This window comes from Epinephelus fuscoguttatus, linkage group LG10 (genome assembly GCF_011397635.1).
Source record: "Epinephelus fuscoguttatus linkage group LG10, E.fuscoguttatus.final_Chr_v1".
NCBI lineage: Eukaryota > Metazoa > Chordata > Actinopteri > Perciformes > Serranidae > Epinephelus > Epinephelus fuscoguttatus.
In genome coordinates this window covers 1,990,241-2,012,928 of record NC_064761.1, presented here as the reverse complement: position 1 = coordinate 2,012,928, position 22,688 = coordinate 1,990,241, and the positions used below count along the sequence as shown (strand labels likewise).

The 22,688-nt window shown below is 42.5% G+C and overlaps 1 protein-coding gene across 8 annotated transcripts in view; it reads left to right on the top strand.

Moving 5' to 3' along the window:
* LOC125895865 (epidermal growth factor receptor substrate 15-like 1) overlaps positions 1 to 22,688 on the top strand; it is a 167,520-nt gene that overhangs the window by 55,570 nt on the left and 89,262 nt on the right. For all 8 annotated transcript variants that reach the window (XR_007450216.1, XR_007450215.1, XR_007450217.1 and 5 more), the window contains exons 7-10: positions 7,427 to 7,552; positions 7,847 to 7,906; positions 16,920 to 17,162; positions 20,732 to 20,889. Coding sequence is in view for 5 of the 8 variants with exons in the window: in XM_049588034.1 (XP_049443991.1) it covers positions 7,427 to 7,552; positions 7,847 to 7,906; positions 16,920 to 17,162; positions 20,732 to 20,889 (587 nt within the window). In the remaining 3 variants the exon portion in view is untranslated. The remainder of the gene's footprint in view (positions 1 to 7,426; positions 7,553 to 7,846; positions 7,907 to 16,919; positions 17,163 to 20,731; positions 20,890 to 22,688) is intronic.

The following is a 22,688-nucleotide window of genomic DNA, read 5'->3' as shown; positions in this document are numbered from 1 at the left end:
CGTCCTCCTGGCTGGCTTCGCCAAATAATGTAGAAAAATAATTCAAATGGTCAGGAGCTGGGCCAGTTAGCTCGCGACCTCGCTCTTCTCCTCTCAAACGGACTTTCTTTGTCTTCCATTAGATATCAAAAACTCAAATACTCAGAGGTAAAAAAAATCACTGGAGACACGTAGAATCAGATGCAACTGAGTTTAATGTGCTCGCAGGCAACAAACATATCACAACCCAATGAGTCAAGCTCTGGAGCAAGACTGAAATTTCTTTGTTTGCGCTCACTCTTTTATCGTAGAATTTCTGCTGAGTCATCTCTTTCCCACTTGGCTCTGATCGTAACGATATCCCACCTCTGCTGAGTCACTTTTTTCCCACCATAATGGTGTCATATTTCTGCTGAGTAATGTTTTTCCTAGATCTAAGACCGCCTCCTCTTACTAGGGTCATTCTCAGGACAAGCTGTAATTCCCCTAATTTTCCACTAGTGTTTTCTGAACCCATCCTCATGCTATTTTTAGAAATGATTCACAGTGAGTCCTAGGTACTTCTCCACCACAATGCTTAAGTGCACAGTGAGTGTGTGTGTCATAAGAATACATGAAATATGTGTAATTTGTCAGTTGCACAGATTATATTGCTTCAACACATATCTTTTAAAGGTCAACTAAAAGGTACAGTATATGTCTTCAGTAAATCAGTACATTACACTACAATATATATACATATATATACAGTACAGGCCAAAAGTTTGGACACACTTTCTCATTCAATGCGTTTTCTTTATTTTCATGACTATTTACATTGTAGATTCTCACTGAAGGCATCAAAACTATGAATGAACACATGTGGAGTTATGTACTTAACAAAAAAAGGTGATATGACTGAAAACATATTTTATATTCTAGTTTCTTCAAAATAGTCACCCTTTGCTCTGATTAGTGCTTTGCACACTCTTGGCATTCTCTCGATGAGCTTCAAGAGGTAGTCACCTGAAATGGTTTTCCAACAGTCTTGAAGGAGTTCCCAGAGGTGTTTAGCACTTGTCGGCCCCTTTGCCTTCACTCTGCGGTCCAGCTCACCCCAAACCATCTCGATTGGGTTCAGGTCCGGTGACTGTGGAGGCCAGGTCATCTGCCGCAGCACTCCATCACTCTCCTTCTTGGTCAAATAGCCCTTACACAGCCTGGAGGTGTGTTTGGGGTCATTGTCCTGTTGAAAAATAAATGATCGTCCAACTAAACGCAAAGCAAAGCGGATGGGATGGCATGTCGCTGCAGGATGCTGTGGTAGCCATGCTGGTTCAGTGTGCCTTCAATTTTGAATAAATCCCCAACAGTGTCACCAGCAAAACACCCCCACACCATCACACCTCCTCCTCCATGCTTCACAGTGGGAACCAGGCATGTGGAATCCATCCGTTCACCTTTTCTGCGACTCACAAAGACACGGCGGTTGGAACCAAAGATCTCAAATTTGGACTCATCAGACCAAAGCACAGATTTCCACTGGTCTAATGTCTATTCCTTGTGTTTCTTGGCCCAAACAAATCTCTTCTGCTTGTTGCCTCTCCTTAGCAGTGGTTTCCATGACCATGAAGGCCTGATTCGCGCAGTCTCCTCTTAACAGTTGTTCTAGAGATGGGTCTGCTGCTAGAACTCTGTGTGGCATTCATCTGGTCTCTGATCTGAGCTGCTGTTAACTTGCCATTTCTGAGGCTGGTGACTCGGATGAACTTATCCTCAGAAGCAGAGGTGACTCTTGGTCTTCCTTTCCTGGGTCGGTCCTCATGTGTGCCAGTTTTGTTGTAGCGCTTGATGGTTTTTGCGACTCCACTTGGGGACACATTTAAAGTTTTTGCAATTTTCCGGACTGACTGACCTTCATTTCTTAGAGTAATGATGGCCACTCGTTTTTCTTCAGTTAGCTGGTTGGTTCTTGCCATAATATGAATTTTAACAGTTGCCCAATAGGGCTGTTGGCTGTGTATTAACCTGACTTCTGCACAACACAACTGGTGGTCCCAACCCCATTGATAAAGCAAGAAATTCCACTAATTAACCCTGATAAGGCACACCTGTGAAGTGGAAACCATTTCAGGTGACTACCTCTTGAAGCTCATGGAGAGAATGCCAAGAGTGTGCAAAGCAGTAATCAGAGCAAAGGGTGGCTATTTTGAAGAAACTAGAATATAAAACATGTTTTCAGTTATTTCACCTTTTTTTTGTTAAGTACATAACTCCACATGTGTTCATTCATAGTTTTGATGCCTTCAGTGAGAATCTACAATGTAAATAGTCATGAAAATAAAGAAAACGCATTGAATGAGAAGGTGTGTCCAAACTTTTGGCCTGTACTGTATATATTGTAACTGTATTAAACTGTTTGGTACAAGTCGGTATGGTATGCAGTACGAACTGAACAATATGTTTAATTTATTAATTAATTACATGTGGAAAATTAAAATCTACAGCTTAAACTGTGTCTAATGGAATGTTCTCAGAGCCATGGTGCTCAACAAGGCAGCCCACAGGACAGAACAGGCAACATGCTGTCTGCCCCTCCCACCCCCAAACTAGAACATTCTACTCCAGTAAGACAAATTGGGAGGCAGCTACGCTAAGCTAGCTCATTGCAAGATGATTGGTAACGCCATTATCAACCAGAAATAGAACATTCTCTGATAACCTACAGGTCTGGTGGAAACAAAGTGGGGGTGTGCCGACAGACATCTACCGAATGCAGCAGCACGTGTACTAACAGGAACTAAGAAACGAGATCATATTTCTCCTGTTTTAGCTTCTCTGCACTGGCTCCCTGTAAAATCCAGAATTGAATTTAAAATCCTGCTGCAGTTTTGCTGTGAATTACGAGTGCTATGGAGAGAGATAGAGTGGTGGATAAAAACATACTGAGCGGAAGAACAAGCCACCGCACAGCTACAGACTCTTCTTAGCAGCTTACCACACAGCGCAGTAATATACACGACCCCCAAGCTGAAGCACGAGTTGCTGTGCAGCAACAGACTGTCTATGACTGTTTATTTATGTATTTATTAGAGTGAAAGAGCTCATGGAGTTTGTGGGATGTAGCAAACTCACCTCCAACACAGTGGGCAAAGGAAACAACACTGATGTGCTTTAATGTCAGTAGTAATGTAGTTTTTATATAGTAGGACAGCTGAACGGTCTAAAATCTCAAAAATGTCTACGTTTTTGATATATGTACATGTATAATATGCAGTGCAGTTGTGCAAATGGTAATGGAACAGATATGTGATGATTAATGTAGCAGGTTGCATTATATACACTGAACAAAAATATAAACGCACCACTTTTGTTTTTGCTCTCATTTTTCATGAGCTGAACTCAGAGATCTTAAACATTTTCTATACACACAAAAGACCATTTCCTCACAAATATTGTTCACAAATCTGTCTAAATCTGTGTTAGTGAGCACTTCTCCTTTGCCGCAATAATCCATCCCACCTCACAGGTGTGGCATATCAAGATGCTGATTAGACAGCATGAATATTGCACAGGTGTGCCTTAGGCTGGCCACAATAAAAGGCCACTCTGAAATGTGCAGTTTTATCACACCGCACAATGCCACAGATGTCGCAAGTTTTGAGGGAGCGTGCAATTGGCATGCTGATTGCAGGAATGTCCACCAGAGCTGTTGCCTGTGAATTGAATGTTCATTTCTCTACCATAAGCCATCTCCAAAGGCGTTTCAGACAGTTTGGCAGTACATCCAACCGGCCTCACAACCACAGACCACGTGTAACCACACCAGCCCAGGACCTCCACATCCAGCATGTTCACCTCCAAGATCGTCTGAGACCAGCCACCCGGACAGCTGCTGCAACAATCGGTTTGCATAACCAAAGAATTTCTGCACAAACTGTCAGAAACCGTCTCAGGGAAGCTCATCTGCATGCTCGTCGCCCTCATCGGGGTCTCGACCTGACTGCAGTTCGTTGTCGTAACCAACTTGAGTGGGCAAATGCTCACATTCGATGGCGTCTGGCACGTTGGAGAGGTGTTCTCTTCATGGATGAATCCCAGTTTTCACTGTTCAGGGCAGATGGCAGACAGCATGTGAGGCGTCGTGTGGGGGGGCGGTTTGCTGATGTCAACGCTGTGGATCGAGTGGCCCATGGTGGCGGTGGGGTTACGGTATGGGCAGGCGTATGTTATGGACAACGAATACAGGTGCATTTTATTGATGGCATTTTGAATGCACAGAGATATCGTGACGAGATCCTGAGGCCCATTGTTGTGCCATTCATCCACGACCATCACCTCATGTTGCAGCATGATAATGCACGGCCCCATGTTGCAAGGATCTGTACACAATTCCTGGAAGCTGAAAACGTCCCAGTTCTTGCATGGCCAGCATACTCACCGGACATGTCACCCATTGAGCATGTTTGGGATGCTCTGGATCGGCGTATACGACAGCATGTTCCAGTTCCTGCCAATATCCAGCAACTTCGCACAGCCATTGAAGAGGAGTGGACCAACATTCCACAGGCCACAATCAACAACCTGATCAACTCTATGCGAAGGAGATGCGTTGCACTGCGTGAGGCAAATGGTGGTCACACCAGATACTGACTGGTTTTCTGACCCCCCCCCCCCAATAAAGCAAAACTGCACATTTCAGAGTGACCTTTTATTGTAGCCAGCCTAAGGCACACCTGTGCAATATTCATGCTGTCTAATCAGCATCTTGATATACCACACCTCTGAGGTGGGATGGATTATCTCAGCAAAGGAGAAGTGCTCACTAACACAGATTTAGACAGATTTGTGAACAATATTTGTGAGGAAATGGTCTTTAGTGTGGATAGAAAATGTTTAAGATCTTTGAGTTCAGCTCATGAAAAATGGGAGCAGAAACAAAAGTGGTGCGTTTCTATTTTTGTTCAGTGTACATTAAGTATATTGATAGGATTAGGGGTGGGTGATATATCGAATATTCCAAGTGGGATGTGTATAGATTGTTGTTTTGTTTTTTTAAACCACTGGCATGAGACACATTCTGTGTTTCCGTTCTTTGGCTCTCTTCTGGCTCTTTTCCCCTCACAGATATACACATGAAAAGAATGTCTCACAAACATGATACAGTGCCCTCCAAAAGTATTGGAAGAGTGAGGCCAATTCCTTTATTTTTGTTGTGGACTGAAAATATTTGGGTTTGACATCAAAAGATGAATATGGGACAAGAGATCAACATTTGAGCTTTTATTTCCAGGTATTTACATCTGGATCTGATACACAACTTAGAAGATAGCACCTTTTGTTTGAACCCACCCATTTTTCATGAGAGCAAAAGTATTGGAACATGTCACTGACAGGTGTGTTTTGTTGCCCAGGTGTCTCCCAATTACATTGATTATTCAAACAATAAATAGCACTGAATGTCTGAGCTCAGTTTCAGATTGGGTACGATAGATTTTGCCTGTGCAGACTGCATTTAGAGGTGGAACCAACATGAAAACCAGAGAGCTGTCTATGGGTGAAAAAGAAGCAACTGTGAATCTGAGAGAAGATGGACAATCAATCAGAGCCATTGCACAAACATTGGCCATAGCCAGTACAACCATTTGGAATGTCCTGAAGAAGAAAGAAACCACTGGTGTACTAAGCAACAGACGTCGAACAGGTAGACCAAGGAAAACATCAGCAGCTGATGACAGAAACATTGATAGAGCTGTAAAGAAAGACCCTAAAACAACTGTTAGTGACATCAGCAACAACCTCCAAAGGGCAGGAGTGAAGGTATCCCAATCTACTGTTTGCAGAAGACTTCATGAACAAAAGTACAGAGGCTACACCAGAAGATGCAACTACTCATTAGCAAGAAGAATAGGAAGGCCAGGCTGGAATTTGCCAAAAGGTACAGAGATGAGCCTCAAAAATTCTGGGAAAAACTTTTATGGACTGATGAGACAAAGATTAACTTTCTCCAGAGTGACGGAAAGGCGAAAGTTTGGAGAAAGAAAGGATCTGCTCATGATCCCAAACATACAAGCTCATCTGTGAAACACGGTGGAGGTAATGTCATGGCTTGGGCTTGCATGGCTTCTTCTGGGACGGGCTCTTTCATCTTCATTGATGATGTAACACATGATGGCAGCAGCAAAATGAACTCAGAAGTCTACAGAAACATTTTGTCTGCTAATTTAAAGAAAGATGCAACCAAACTGATTGGGAGATCCTTCATCATGCAGCAAGATAACGACCCAAAACACACTGCCAAAACAGTGCCAAAGGAGTTCATCAGGGGCAAGAAGTGGAAGGTTTTAGACTGGCCAAGTCAGTCTCCAGACTTAAACCCAATAGAGCATGCATTTTACCTGCTGAAGAGGAGACTGAAGGGAGTAACCCCCCAAAACAAACAACAACTGAAAGAGGCTGTGGTGAAAGCCTGGAAAAGCATCACAAAAGAAGAATGCAAAAGTTTGGTGATGTCAGTGGGTCACAGGCTTGATGCAGTTATTGAAAGCAAAGGATTTGCAACTAAATATTAAGTCTCATTCACTTTAATCTATTTTAAGTTTATATGTTCCAATACTTTTGCTCACCTAAAAATTTTGTGTTCCATTACAAATAATGCTATCTTCTAAGTTGTGTATCAGATCCAGATGTAAATACCTGGAAATAAAAGCTGAAATGTTGATCTCTTGTCTCATATTCATCTTTTGATGTCAAACCCAAATTTTTTCAGTCTACAACAAAAGTAAACGAATTGGCCTCACTGTTCCAATACTTTTGGAGGGCACTGAAAGTCACACACACACACTCCTCTGCCTGTCCAGATCACTTTCTCTTGAGTGATAGTGTGAACAGGTTAGGCATGTTTCTCATTTGTATGGCTCCAGGCTACTATTTAGCCGCATTTTGTGGCCATGGAGCACCACTTTAATTATACCAGTACTTCAGTTAACTTCATTATAAGTGTTTTATTTGACTTTATTATAGCAGTACTTTATTTACCTTTATTGTACCTGTAATTCATTTAATAATTCTGAATTTTAGTGGTACAGTAGTTGAGGAGATATCAAAATATAGAGATATATATTGTGTATCACGATATATCCTGAATATATGGCAATGTTATTTTTAAGCCATATTGCCCAGCCATATAATAAATATATGAATATTAGTCTGCCAGAAAGCACTGATAATTTTATTTCGTAAAATGTCCCACTCACTACATAAAATGTTCATAATTCTCAAATATCAATATTGGCATCTGCTTCTAAAACGCTTTATTGTTCAGCTCTAATATTACAGTTTAGTAAACCATACAGTGTATGAATAAACTTAACCTCTTTCATTAAGTCAGAAGTCAGAATCAGGTTCAGTCAGTCTAGCATTTACAGATCAGGCTTTTTACATTACAAGTGTGTGTTTTCCTTTGTAGCCCGAGGAGAAGAGTAAATTTGATGGGATCTTTGAGAGTTTGGCTCCAGTCAATGGCCTGCTGTCAGGGGAGAAGGTAAAACCAGTCCTAATCAACTCCAAGCTACCTCTGGATGTCCTTGGGAAGGTAATGATGTCAATTTTAGTTTCTTCAATTAGGTCTTAAATTAGGCTTGTTGGTTCCAAAAATTGAAGATTGAAGTACTCAAGCAAGAATTTAAATATATTTTCTTTCCCCCCAAATACGAAGTAGCAAGAATGTCATTATGGCTGGTAGAACTTTTATATTTAGCAGTGAATTGTCAAAGAATGTTCATGCTTTTTCTAAAGTGGATTTATGGTAATGAAATAAAATCTGTGATTGTTAGTCACTCCTGAAATTAAACTGTAAAGTCTTATCTTGTTTATTTCTTGCTGTTAGGTTTGGGACCTGAGTGACATCGATAAAGATGGCCATCTGGACAAAGATGAGTTTGCAGTCGTGAGTATTATCTTCTTCATTACTACCATATGTAGGTTTGATTAACGATAGTCCGACATAATTGTGGAAAAAATAAACACTCAGTTGCCACTTTATCCGGTACAACATTCCAATACTGGGTAGGATCCTTTGGCCCCAGAAGAGCCCAAATTGTTTGTGGCATGGATTCAACAAGGTTCTTGAAACATTCCTGGAGATTCTGCTCCATGTTGTATGATGACATGACACAGTTGCTGTGGATTTGTCAGCTGCACAATCCACATCCCAAAGGTGTTCTGTTGTGTTATCATCAGGTGATCGTGGAGGCCATTGGAGTAAACTGAACTAATTTCTATGTTGATGGAGTAAGTAAATATTCCCCACACCATTACACCACCACCAAAGCAGTCTGAACCGTTGACAGAAGGCAGGATGGATTCATAGAGTTATGTCATATACATCAAATTCTGACCCTGCAATGCACCTGTATCAGCAGGAATTGCGATTTGCGAGACAAAGGTTCCTTAAACGACTAAATTTCAAGGAGGCTATGTCATCAAATCCAGCCAGAGAGCTGTTGTCAGTGATCCTTTGTGCATGATTTGCTGGAATTGAAGGTGGGGCCTCTTCAATGACGCACACCTGGGCACCCACTAGCCTGTTCCAATGAGTGTTCACTGAGTGCTAGTTCTTGCCTAGCTTCTATAGACCCTGTCTTTTTTTATACTAATACAAACATATAGATCAATATAGGGATAGGGAAATCAGATTTCCAGGATACTGCAATGCACTTCTTTGCCACACAAAGAGCAATTTCCATAAATTTAAGTTGCGCATTATTTAGAGAACCACGGATACTTCAGAAATTCCCCCACAGACAAAGTTCAGGGTCCAGTGGAATGTTAGCTCCTGTGATCCTGGTTAAAGTGGAGCAGATGTCACACCAGAAAGGCCTAACTTTTGTACACAGCCAGGTCCAGTGCAAAAAGGAACCAACTTCAATAGTACATCTGAAGCACATTTGTGATAGGTTAGATTTAAATTAATGTAATTTTTCTGGGGTGATGTATAATTGGTGCAGAATATTATAATTAATCAATCTATATCGGGCGTTAATAGCGGCTGATAGGCTGTTCTGACATAGATCTGTCCAAAGTTGTTTGTCAATTGTAATATTAAAATCTGATTCCCATTTCGTTCTGGATTTATGCAGACCTGGTTTTGGGCCTTCATTCAGCAAGAGGCAGTACGTTTTAGAAATTAATTTATAAACATCCCCCTTACGAACCAGTCTCTCAACATCATTCATTGCATCCAAGAGGGGGTATCACTGCCCTCAAAAAAGGATGAGATAAATCTAATTTTGAGCTGCCAAGTAATAGTTTTTAGTTTTTAGAAGTCTAAGTCCTCCTGATCCATAGTCCCATGTTAACTTTCCTATTGATGTCCGAGGTGCTTTACAGTTCCATATGAATTGTCTTACATATCTGTTGAGAGTTTTAAAGAAGGATTGTGGTAGTGAAATGGATAGGGATTGAAACAAATAGTGTAGTCTTGGTTGTACATTCATTTTAATACAATTAACTCTGCCGATCAAAGTGAGAGGCAGGCCCATCCACCTACGTAAATCATCTTCAATCTTACAGAGCAATGGGAGGTAATTCAATTTGTACAGGTTTTTAAGGTTGTTGTTGACAATTATTCCAAGATATTTTATACTATTCGAAGGCCATCTAAAGCTAGCATGCTGGAGTTCAGAATGATCAAAGTTCGTCAGTGGAATAATTTCACTTTTATCCAAGTTCACTTTATAACCTGAAATACTACCATAGGTATTTAATATAGTTTGTAATTTGGAAAGGGAATTGTCAGGGTCTTTTAAATACAAAATAACATCATCCACCAGGAGATTAATTTTATGAACTGACGGGCCCACCTGAAAGCCCTTTATGCCAGGATCCTGTCTAATTGCTTCAGCTAAAGGCTCAATTGCTAAGACGAAAAGTGCTGGAGACAAAGGACATCCCTGTCGACTCGATCTACTTAAAGGGAGTGTAGGCGAAATCTGTCCATCGGTGCTAATTTTTGCCCGGGGTTTATGGTAGAGAGTTTTAACCCAGTTAATAAATGATGGGCCAAACCCAAACTTGGTCAGCACTTTAAATAGAAACAGCCTTTTCAGCATCCAACGCAACTGCTATACTAGGCTCCATTTCAGATTTTGTTAAATGAATAATATTTAAGAGCCTACATAAGCTGTTAGCTGAGGAGTGCTTTGAAATAAAACCACACTGGTCTGAGTTTATTAGTTGTGGTAGGTATTGGCCAAGTCTGTTAGCCAGGGCCTTGGAGATCAATTTGTAATTTGTATTTAACAATGAATTTGGCTGATATGAAGAGCATTTTAATGGGTCTCTATTTTTTTTTCTTCTAAATCACAGTAATTATGGCAGTAGAGAATGATTCGGGGAGTGTTTGAGTCTTAGAGGCTAAGTTAACGTTGACGTCCATTAGAAGCGGGAGGAGTAAATCCTTAAATTCCCTTTAAAATTCGGGAGGAAACCCATCCTCTCCTGGCGATTTATTTGCTTGTAATGAGCTCAGGGCCTTCTCAGTTTCTTTTTTTGTAAAGGGCAGATCGAGACTATTTTGGTCTTCTTGGCCAAGTTTGGTCAGTTCAACCATGGACAAAAACTCAGCAGTCTTACTCAGGTTTTGTGGTGGTTCTGATGTATATAGGTGTGAATAGTACTGTTTGAATGTATCATTGATTTCCGTTGGGTTATATGATACAGAGCCTGTTTCAGTTTGAATTAATTAATTGTTCCAGAGCTTTCTTCTTTTCTTAGTTGCCAAGATAGGATTTTGTGTGCCTTCTCTTCCAATTCGTAGTATCTTTGTTTGGTTCTTAAAATATTTTCTTTCAATTTTATAAGTATGTAATGTACTGTATTTGAGCTTTTTATTTACTAACAACTGGTATACTTCCTTAGATTTTGATTGTTGAAACTCCTTTTCCAGTTTCAAAATGTATGTATTCTATTTCTGCCATGTAGTATTCACCTTATTTTCAAACACAGAAGTAAATAGTGATCAACTTCTGTTTTTTTGTGCATGACTTCCGGTCAGCCGCTTTCCCCCATGCTTTCCCTTACCGGAGCTAACGGTGCAAGCTAATTTTTTTTCAATTTTCAGTTGTTCATGTTAGTCAGTCAGTTAGTTAGTTAGTTAGTCTGTGTATTTTGTATAGATAACTGTGCCCACGTTTCCGTTATAATGGAAATTTATTCCCTCTAAACGCGAATAAATCGCACGTCAATCATAAACTATGAACCAAAAAAGCACAATCTATCCCAAGTGAGACAAACTGCTTGATCCCCGTCTCCAGTGTACCAGCAGAGAACCTGCAGAACCGAATCAGTGAAAAAACACACCGGGCTACACAGCCTCTCTACCTGAGCAGCTGAAGCTGCGGCTCGCACCCGCGACACACAGACATACAGATGGTGCTTCTGCATGCCAGCCAAACGTGTGCGCAACTGTGAGAAATAAATATGTGAGGTGTACGCTGCTTTTCTGTCTTTTTTTCCCTTTTCTTTCTTTCTTTCTTTCTGTCGGAGACATACACTCCTAACACAGGACGGGTTGTTTTTATTGACTGAGTTGATCATTAAGCCATAGTGATGAGCAGATCGGCTCTGATAGCACCTGAATCAGCATGTACGCATCAACCATCCAGCCGTTACAACATGATTGAGCCAGCAAAGCAGTTTTGTGTTGCTATGTGTGGTATTTATTCAGTTTTGGGAAATGACGATGTCTAGAAAGCATCAGTGGCTGCAGCTGACAGGGACAGCTAACGTTAACACTAGCAGCAAAGCTAACATCGGGATCGTCATCCGTTAAAAGCCTCCCGTTGTCGGACACGACATGAAACTACTCCAGTTAGCTCTATCATGTTGTAACTAAGACATCTGCTGGAGAAAATATTTTTTTCACGGGCCACTTTGTGAGTTTAGTGAGTTATTACAGACACAGCTAACAGCTAACGGTTAGCCCAGCTAATCTACGATAACCATGTTATTAATTACACACAGAGAAAATACTGATGTTTGTTCAGTCAATGTGTTTATAGACTTTACAAACATCAGATTAGTCTAAACGGTGATATAGTGATGTGAAAAATGTGATATATACATATATATAGCTAAACTCAGCAAGGTAAACAACAAGGCGATTCCCATTTACACAGTGGTAAGAGTGCTGGACCGGAAGTGTCGCACAAAAAAACGGAAGCTGGCTGCGTTCTGTTTTGCCTCCATGTTTCCGTGAAAAATAAGGTGGATAAGATATTATTTGTCCCCTTAAAAAGGCTTTAAGTGTGTCGCATAATATAAAACTATTGGGAGAGGAGGCACAGTTAGTCTCACAGAACAACTTAATTTGATCTCTTATGAATTTGCAGAAGTCTGGTTTTTGAAGTAGGGTTGAGATGCCATCTATACAAATAAGTAGCTTTTTCTGGCATAGAAATGGAAAGGGCCAGAGGTGATCTGACAGTGTTCTAGATAAGTACTCAGATTCTACCGTTCTGTGAACCAACTGTATTGACAATAGAAAAAGAGATCCGAGTAAAGGAGTTGTGGCGACCAGAATAAAAGGAGTAATCCCGCGTTTGAGGGTGCATTTGTCTCCACACATCTGTTAAGTTTAATTCTTTCATGAAGTCTGTGATGATTATGGTGGCTTTAGTTCTGGAAACTGACAGAGTTGACTTATCTAGGAGAGGATCTGGGCAAAAATTAAAGTCACCCCCTGTGAGAATATTTTGCTGTCCTCCTTAACTAACATAACACCATGTTCAAACACAAGGATGTCCATCGGTGCACGTGGCACCAGGACAGCCCAGGTCGCAGGTCAATGATCGACTTTGTAGTCGTATCATTTGACCTGCGGCCATATATTCTGGACACTCGGGTGAAGAGAGGAGCAGAGCTGTCAACTGATCACCACCTGGTGGTGAGTTGGATCAGATGGTGGGGGAAGACGCCGCGCAGACCTGGCAGGCCCAAACGAACAGTGAGGGTCTGCTGGGAACGCCTGGAGGAAGAACCTGTCCAGATGATCTTCAACTCCCACCTCCAGGAGAGCTTCGACCGCGTCCCGAGGGCAGAGGGGGACATTGAGTCCGAGTGGGCCTTGTTCCGCTCTGCCATTGTCGAGGCGGCGGCTGTGAACTGTGGCTGCAAGGCCACTGGTGCCAGTTGCGGCGGTCATCCCCGAACCCGCTGGTGGACACCAGAGGTGAGGGGAGCCGTCAGGCTGAAGAAGGAGGCCTACAGGGCATGGTTGGTCTGTGGGTCTCCGGAAGCAGCTGACAGGTACCGGCGGGCCAAGCGGAGCGCAGCGGCGGCAGTCGTTGAGGCCAAAACTCGAGTGTGGGAGGAGTTCGGTGAGGCCATGGAGGAAGACTATCGATCAGCTCCAAAGTGGTTCTGGCAAACCGTCCGGCGCCTCGGGAAGGGGGGGAAGGCGGGAGGGGGGGAAGGCGGCAACTTGCTCACACTGTTTACAGTGGGGGCGGGGAGCTGCTGACGTCAACTGGGGACATTGTCAGGCGGTGGAAGGAATACTTTGAGGAGCTCCTCAATCCCACCAACACGTATTCCAGTGAGGAAACAGAGACGGGGGTCTCGGGGGCGGGTCGTCCAATTTCTGGGGCAGAAGTTGCTGAGGTAGTGAAACAGCTCCGAGGCGGCGGAGCCCCGGGGGTGGATGAGATTCTTCCTGGATATCTCAAGGCTTTGGATGTTGTAGGGCTGTCCTGGCTGACACGCCTCTGCAACATTGCGCGGACATCAGGGGCAGTGCCTCTGGAGTGGCAGACTGGGGTGGTGGTCCCCATTTTCAAGAAAGGGGACCAGAGGGTGTGTTCCAACTACAGGGGGATCACACTCCTCAGCCTACCCGATAAGGTTTACTCCAGGGTGCTGGAGAAGAGGGTCCGGTCGATAGTTGAACCTCGGATTGAGAAGGAGCAATGTGGTTTTCGTCCCGGACGCGGAACCGTGGACCAGCTCTTTACCCTCGCCAGGGTGCTGGAGGGGGCATGGGAGTTTGCCCAACCTGTCCACATGTGTTTTGTGGATTTGGAGAAGGCTTACGACCGTGTCCCCAAGGGCATCCTGTGGGGGGTGCTCTGGGAGTATGGGGTTGGTGGCCTCTTGCTAAGGACCATCCCGTCCCTGTTCCGAAGGAGCATGAGTCTGGTTCGCGTGGCCGGCAGTAAGTTGGACCTGTTCCCGGTGAGGGTTGGACTCCGCCAGGGCTGCCCTTTTTCACCGGTTCTGTTCATAACTTTTATGGACAGAATTTCTAGGCGCAGCCGAGTGGTGGAGGGTGTCAGGTTCGGTGACGGGAGGATCTCGTCCCTGCTTTTTGCGGATGACATGGTCCTCCTAGCTCCATCGAACAGTGACCTCCAGTTCTCACTGGGGCGGTTTGCAGCCGAGTGTGAAGCGGCTGGGATGAGAATCAGCACCTCCAAGTCTGAGGCCATGGTCCTCAGCCGGAAAAGGGTGGATTGCCCACTCCAGGTCAGGAGGGAGGTCCTTCCTCAGGTGGAGGAGTTTAAGTATCTCGGGATCTTGTTCACGAGTGAGGGTAGGATGGAGCAGGAGATTGACAGGCGGTGTCAGCAGTGATGCAGGCGCTTAACCGGTCCGTTGTGGTGAAGAGGGAGCTTAGCCAGAAAGCGAAGCTCTCGATTTACCGGTCGATCTACGTTCCAATCCTCACCTATGGTCACGAGCTCTGGGTAGTGACTGAAAGAATGAGATCACGAGTACAAGCGGTCGAGATGAGTTTCCTCCACAGGGTGGCTGGGCTCAGCCTTAGGGATAGGGTGAGGAGCTCAGACATCCGGGAGGGACTCGGAGTAGAGCCGCTGCTCCTCCACATCGAGAGGAGCCAGTTGAGGTGGTTCGGGCATCTGGTAAGGATGCCTTCCGGACGCCTCCCTTGGGAGGTGTTTCGGGCATGTCCAACCGGGAGGAGACCTCGGGGCCAGAACACGCTGGAGGGATTACATCACCCGGCTGGCCTGGGAACGCCTCGGGGTTCCTGCGGAAGAGCTGACGGAAGTGGCTGGGGAGAGGACTGTCTGGGCTTCTTTGCTGAGGCTGCTGCCCCCGCGACCCGGACCCAGATAAGCGGAGGACGACGAGTACGAGTGTTAGGACTCTCTTCCGTTTGACCGGTCCGTTTAATCCATTTACATTAAAGCTCACAAATTTCACTATTCTGTGCATCAACAGCAAATGTTTTTACAAAGATATGACCCCATTCATGTGATAGATGTGTCCCAAATAACCAAGTAGAAAAAACTAAAGCACTGACCATATACAAAACTACGAAGAAACAAAACGGAAAAAGAAAAAGGACGTTCCCACCCCCCCACCTAAGTGCCTGCTCTTGAACACTGAACTTTCAGCACCATTTACCCTATCAAACTGGGATTTGCACTTTGCACCTAACATACTAAACATGTCAACATCGTGGCTGTCCAGGGCTCTATCTGAAAACATAGACTGGTGATTGCAGTTATCCGTTTTGAGTGGGAAAAATAAACAAATGCTGATTACACCCATTTCAAAGAAAAAAGGAGAATGCAGTAGCTTTAACTCAGTCGGTTTAGTCTGCAATCAATCTCAGTTAAATGCAAATAAATGTAAATCTTAACTTATTAATCTTAAATTATTCAGAGTGTCTTTAACATATCAGGACTGACGACAGTATTAAACTGGTGTGTGGTAGTCTTACAGACTGTGGCTAGTTCTCCGGTTTTCATCCAATCTGTCAGTCACCTGAGGACTCACGCAGGAACGTTGCTGCTTCCTTTGGTGTTTTGAATAGTCTCCTCTTCCCGTCGGGGAGCGTAATCCTCAGTGTTGCAGGATGGAGTAATTCAAACGGGATTTTCCTTGATCTGAGTTCCCTTTTGACTTGATCGTATTCCTTCCTCCGCTTCATTAAGGTGGCGCTCAGGTCGGGAAAAAACATTACTGGTTTGCCTTCATAGGTGATGGGACCCTTTTCCCTGGATAGCTGTGAGGCAATGCGAAGGATTCTGTCCTCGTCCTGGTACTTGAGTAGGCGAATCAAAACGGGTCTCGGCCTCTGGTCATCAGATGGACGGGGTGCCAGAGCACGGTGTGCCTGCTCGATTATCAGTGGCTCCGTGAAGTGTCTCGGTCCCAGGGTGGCCAGTAACCAGTTGACAAAAAGTTGACAGGATCATTCCCCTCACAGCCTTCTCGCAGATTGATAGCTCTGGTTCTTATTAAGCTCTGGTTCTTCAACTGGTTTGGTTCAGGCTCCTTGGAGACTTCCACCAGTTTTGAGAGGAACCACTTTAATCGAAGATGCGTCATCAATTTAGGGCATTGCACAATGCACTATTGAAGTAAACAGTAGTAACAAGATGGCGGATAACATTGATTACCTGCCAACTGTTGTCCTGTTATTACAGATATTTGTTTTATCCTAAAAGCAAAAAGCAACATAAAACTAATGTAATGCATAGTTATTATGAGTCTCTGTCATGTTCCTGTCTGCTTGAAGCAGTTTGGCCATTCTCCTCTGACCTCTGTCATTAACACAGAACTGCTGCTCACTGAAAGTTTTTTTTTCTTTTTTCTCATTCTTCCCTGTAAACTCCTTGGAGGTTGGCAGTTTCTGAGATACTCAAACCACCCTGTTTGCCACCATTAGTCATTCAGTGGTTAAAGTCACATATTTCTTCCCCATTCTGATGTTTGTGCTGAACAACTGAACCTCTTGAGCATGTGTTGATTAGATATTTATTTTAACTAGTTGGTGTACAAGTGTACCTAACAAAGTGGCCACTGAGTGTGATATATCAGTCACAAGGCATATAATCAGTATTAGCACTTGGTTTGGGACATCATTAGTTTTCTCGAAGATTTATTTGCAGCCACTAAGTATGAATTAACAGCAGGATGTGTTCCCCTAGGCTATGCACCTGGTGTACCGGGCCCTGGAGAAGGAGCCTGTTCCTGCGCTCCTCCCCTCTGCCCTCGTTCCTCCATCTAAGAGGAAGAAGAGTCTAGGCTCAGTGGCCAGCTCTGCGCCAGGGCTACCTGCAAGCCCTCCACCACCAAAAGACTCACTACGCTCAACACCGTCCCACGGCAGCATGAACTCACTCAACAGCACTGGTAGCCTGTCACCCAAACACACACTCAAGTCTGGACAGGTAATAATACACTACTATACACACATACTACATACACCTTAATCAGTAATCACACAATTATCCATAACTAGAAATTAGGCTGGATCCAAAACTGTGTTTTAATGACTTGACACAATATGAAATATATTAGATATTTTACGTAACTGTCGGTGGCTACGTGGATAGAGCGAGCACCCCATGTTCAAAAGCATTGTCCTTGCTGCAGCACAGTACACCAGCAGTAGTGCATGAAACAAATAGTCTGTGAAAAAAAATAAACATTTTCCTCAGGCTCTGCGAAGTACTTCTGATGGAGTCTAAAAATGATAATGTTTGCTCCAGCAAGTGGGCAGTGCTTCGTTTTGGTTCAACTGTTTCAACATGGCAGCTGGGTAATAAATGTTCTCATTTTACAGCTAAACAGTACAGAAAAATTTGTTTCTAACTTTCGAGGTGAGAAATAGGCAATGCAGTAACAGAATCTTGATTCATATTTGATCAGCGCATCCTAATTTGACAGCTTGACCGCAGTTCATGGGCAGTGATTGACAGCTGTATTACAAATTCCTCGGCTCCAATTGGTTGTTTTCATTCGCATGCAGGAGATTCTTGCAAATGCCATTAAAGGTACTGTGAGGAGACAAAGGAAACTTATTATTTTTCACAGACTTATCTGTCTCATGTCCTGCTGTTTGGATATAGTGACAGCTTCAGCAAATGTGAGTAAAAGTTATTTTAAAGGAAAAACCAACATGAAGTGTCTTAGACACATTAGTCAGGCCACCACGAGCCTCCAGAACAGCAGTCAGTCAGTGTGCCTTTACAAGTCATTGAAACTCTACTGGAGAAATGAAGACCATTCCTCCATAAGAAGACCATGACAGGGTAGATGGAACCACAACATGCAGACCGCTGAAGTTTGTGTCACAGGCACAGCTTTGGTCATGTTTCAGAGCTGTTATACCCCTATTGTGAAACTGGGTTGAGATCTGGTGAATGTAAAGGCCATAGGATTTTGTTGATGTCATATGTCATCATATGGCATTAATATGCTTCTCCACTCTCTTATTCAGGATTTTTCTTTAATTTGTCCCCCATCTGTATCTGACACGTAGAATTAACAGCGGTAGCCTACTAAATCTGATCCACCTTATTTCTCTACGAGTTACTTGATTAAAATAATGGTTCACCAATTATGATTATTATAAAGTACAATTATTGATGTGATATGAATGAAATATTAACTGTGAGAAAGCAGCTCCTGAACTGACACAATCTGTTAGAGAGAAGAAGTACCCCTCTGTTGGTACATTGGTAGTTGTTGGAATTACAGAAACAATTACAGTGGTATGACAACATGGAGGGTTCTGCCCTCAAAAACCATCTTTGATGAGTACACACAGCAGCATGCAGAGATCACACAAATATGATCACAGCTGGTTATTCACTAAATTATCATTGATTAGTGATTAGATGTGAAGTTAAAATAACCAATATAACACCTGATGTGTTGTCAAAGTCCATTAACACTTGCCCATGTGCTGAGTGTCATTCATCTTAATTTGAACTTTTCTCTCAACAACTTAATCGAATGCTTCTGTAGTGATAAAAGTGGGGCTAAAAATATGCAATGACTTGCAAATCTTTTTTGACCTACATTTAATTGAATACAATACAGAGAAAAGATATTTCATGTTCAAACTGATGAACTTTATTTTTTTTTTTAAAAAATATACACTCATTCTGAATTTGATGCCTGCAACACATTCCAGAGAAGTTGGGACAGGAACAACAGAAGACTGAGAAAAAACACCTGGAACATTCCAGAGGTAAACAGGTTAATTGGTTACAGGTGATAGTATCATTATGGGTTATGACATCCTTGAAAGGCTCAACTGGTCATAAGCAAATTGACTCAATGTTTCCCCTACCATTATATTGGGGGGCGCTGCCCCCCACGATGCCCCCCCCACCCCCCCCACCCCCCGAAGGTCCATTAAAGGTTACCTTTCCTATCGAACAGGTCTATACCTTCTCCTTTTATGAAACGGCATGTCATTTCTGTCTCTACATGGTCGCGTGTTTACAATTCTCCTCTGCTCTCTGTATCGCGCACGGCGGAGTTCTGCACAGATGCACACACACAGACACATGCGCACACACAAAGACACAAATGAGCAAACTAGAGCGTGGCTCGGGACGCATTTTCCTGACTGAACCCGACCCGAGACCAAGACAATTATAACTGAGCCCGGCTCGAACCCGCAACATGGCACTGTACACACACTCGGCGGGGTGATGCATTCAGGTGTTGTCTCATAAATAACAGATAGTTCAGTTCCCAAACATTTACTGAGTGTTGTTAAAAGAAATGATGATGTCACACAGTGGTAAACATGTCCCTGTCCCAACTTTTTCTAAACATGTTGAAGGCATCAACTTCAGTATGAGTTTATATTTACAAAAAAATAATAAAGTGTATCAGTTTGAACATGACAAACCTTGTCTTTGTACTGTATTCAATTGAATACAGGTCAAAAAAAAATTGCAAATCATTGCATTCTGTTTCTATTTATGTTCAACACAGAGCCCCAACTTTTTAGAATCAGGGTTGTACTGAATAGGGGTGTAACTGTACAATTCTGTATGGCAGAAAAAAACCCAGATGCAAAAGGATACATTTCATTTATTTTGTACAGACAATGGTGCAAGTGTCAAAGACTGAGGGATCGGACCACTGGCTACTTTGGTAAACTAAAATAAAGGACTTTTCAGACACTTGTGTATTACACTGTACGAACACTGAACAAACACTTTACCAAAAGGCAACAGGTCACAACAGGCTATAGAACTGATAAGCATCTCTTATGGTAGTTAAGCTGAAGTGGAGTGTTTCAGATAGTTAAAAACTGTTGTGACTGTTAGTTATAAACTGTGTACTTTACCTTAGGCTACTGCTGGTTAACATGCATGTAGTGCTTTGGCTCACAAAGTGCAGTAGTGTTGGCAGTAGCGTGACAGCACATGTGATGGGAGAATGCACTTAGAATGCAGAGAGTTGTAATTTAGTAAATTCCTTTTAAATTGGATGGTGGCAAAATATATGTACGTGTGATGGAGGAGTGTGCTGCTGAATGCAGTGCATGGTTACAATTCAATTAAATGGGCATACTTCAATTCAAAACATGCCATAAAACTTAGTATGGCTGTTTCATGTGTATTTCCCCCCAAACAAGTTCATTGCCAAAAGATCTGCTTTTTTATATTGAAATTTTGCACAAAAAAATAAATAAATAAAATAAATCCAACATTCCTGAGCTTAACTTCCTTTGCCAATGTTATACTTGATTACTTAGTTTTACTGATTAATGCTTATTGTTATAAAAAGACATTGAATGAGGAAATTAGTTAGGGGTTTTTACAGTAGCATTCCCCAAGCCTTATTGACTTCCAGAGTAAAAAATGTCTTACATTTGTTAAACATGTCCTGAAAAATGATTTCTTAAAGAGTGGAATCTCTCTAGGACTTTTAGTAAGGTTAATTACTCTGAGGTTTTATAACATATGCACCTCCTTTACCTCTATCTCAGCATTCAGTGAACTGGGTGGTCTCAGTGTCAGACCGCAGTCGCTATGATGACATCTTCCTGAAGACTGATGCTGATCTGGACGGTTTTGTCAGTGGACATGAAGTAAAGGAGATCTTCATGCAGTCTGGACTTACTCAGAATGTCCTCGCCCATATATGGTAGGTGCTCAGACAGTCTTTCACTCATGTTTCATGCTTCACAGTTAATATATGATATGTTTTATTTCTTGGCTAGGCTTATCATTGGCTTGGTAACAATCAATAAGAAAGTCGGTCTTGATTTTAAGTTCTTAAGTTGTAACTAATGGTTTTATTAATGCGTAATAAATTGAAGATCAGTTATAAACCAATAATTAAAACACATTTGTACTCACCAGGCTGAGAAAAATTCCTTTGTGTTTGGTGATCATGCTGTTCTTAACATTAGTAATCTATTAGTGCAGTTAATAAATAGATTTTTCACTTTTCAAACAGTTTTGTATCAAAATAATGATGGTAAGTATGTGTACATAAACTGTGGTAAACCTCCCATTATCTAACCAGTGCCCAGATACCCTGTGATTGCAAGAGTTTGAGAACAAGAAGTGGGTGCCATACTGTTACATGCACAGTGAAAATGGAGGCTGAAACATGTTTCTTGCCAACCAGCCGCCATTGTTTCAAACAGACGTGTTTGCATTACATCACCCACCAGCGGAAGCATTTATTGGTCTGGTGCAGCACAATGCATCCTTGTATATTTTCTCCCTCTTGAGTCAAGGCATCTTTTTTCTCTGTTGTCTCTGGTTCTGTAGCACCAGTTTCAAAAGTATTTACATATTTCTACTGTAGAGAAGGTTGACTTATTAGAAAGCAGTACCATTAGCTTTACCAGTATTTACTGTATATACACTGAACAAAAATATAAACGCAACACTTTTGTTTTTGCTCCCATTTTTCATGAGCTAAACTCAAAGATCTAAACATTTTCTATATACACAAAAGACCATTTCTTACAAATATTGTCACAAATCTATCTAAATATGTGTTAATGATGTCAACGTTGTAGATCAAGTGGCCCATGGTGGCAGTGGGGCTATGGTATGGGCAGGCGTATGTTATGGACAACGAACACAGGTGCATTTTATTGATGGCATTTTGAATGCACAGAGATACTGTGACAAGATCCTGAGGCCCACTGTGGTGCCATTCTTCCACGACCATTACCTCATGTTGCAGCATGATAATGCACGGCCCCATGTTGCAAGGATCTATACACAATTCCTGGAAGCTGAAAACATCCCAGTTCTTGCATGGCCAGCATGCTCACCGGACATGTCATCCATTAAGCATGTTTGGGATGCTCTGGATCAGCGTATACGACAGTGTGTTCCAGTTCCTGCCAATATCCAGCAACTTCGCACAGCCATTGAAGAGGAGTGGACCAACATTCCACAGGCCACAATCAACAACCTGATCAACTCTATGCGAAGGAGATATATTGCACTGCGTGAGGCAAATGGTGGTCACTCCAGATACTGACTGGTTTTCTGACCCCCCCAGACCTCCCCAATAAAGCAAAACTGCACATTTCAGAGTGGCCTTTTATTGTGGCCAGCCGAAGGCACACCTGTGCAATATTCATGCTGCCTAATCAGCATCTTGATATACCACACCTGTGAGGTGGGATGGATTATCTCAGCAAAGGAGAAGTGCTCACTAACACAGATTTAGACAGATTTGTGAACAGTATTTGAGGGGAATGGTCTTTTGTGTGTATAGAAAATGTTTTATATCTTTGAGTTCAGCTCATGAAAAATGGGAGCAAAAACAAAAGTGTTGCGTTTATATTTTTGTTCAGTGTAATATACAGTACAGGCCAAAAGTTTGGACACACCTTCTCATTCAATGCGTTTTCTTTATTTTCATGACTATTTACATTGTAGATTCTCACTGAAGGCATCAAAACTATGAATGAA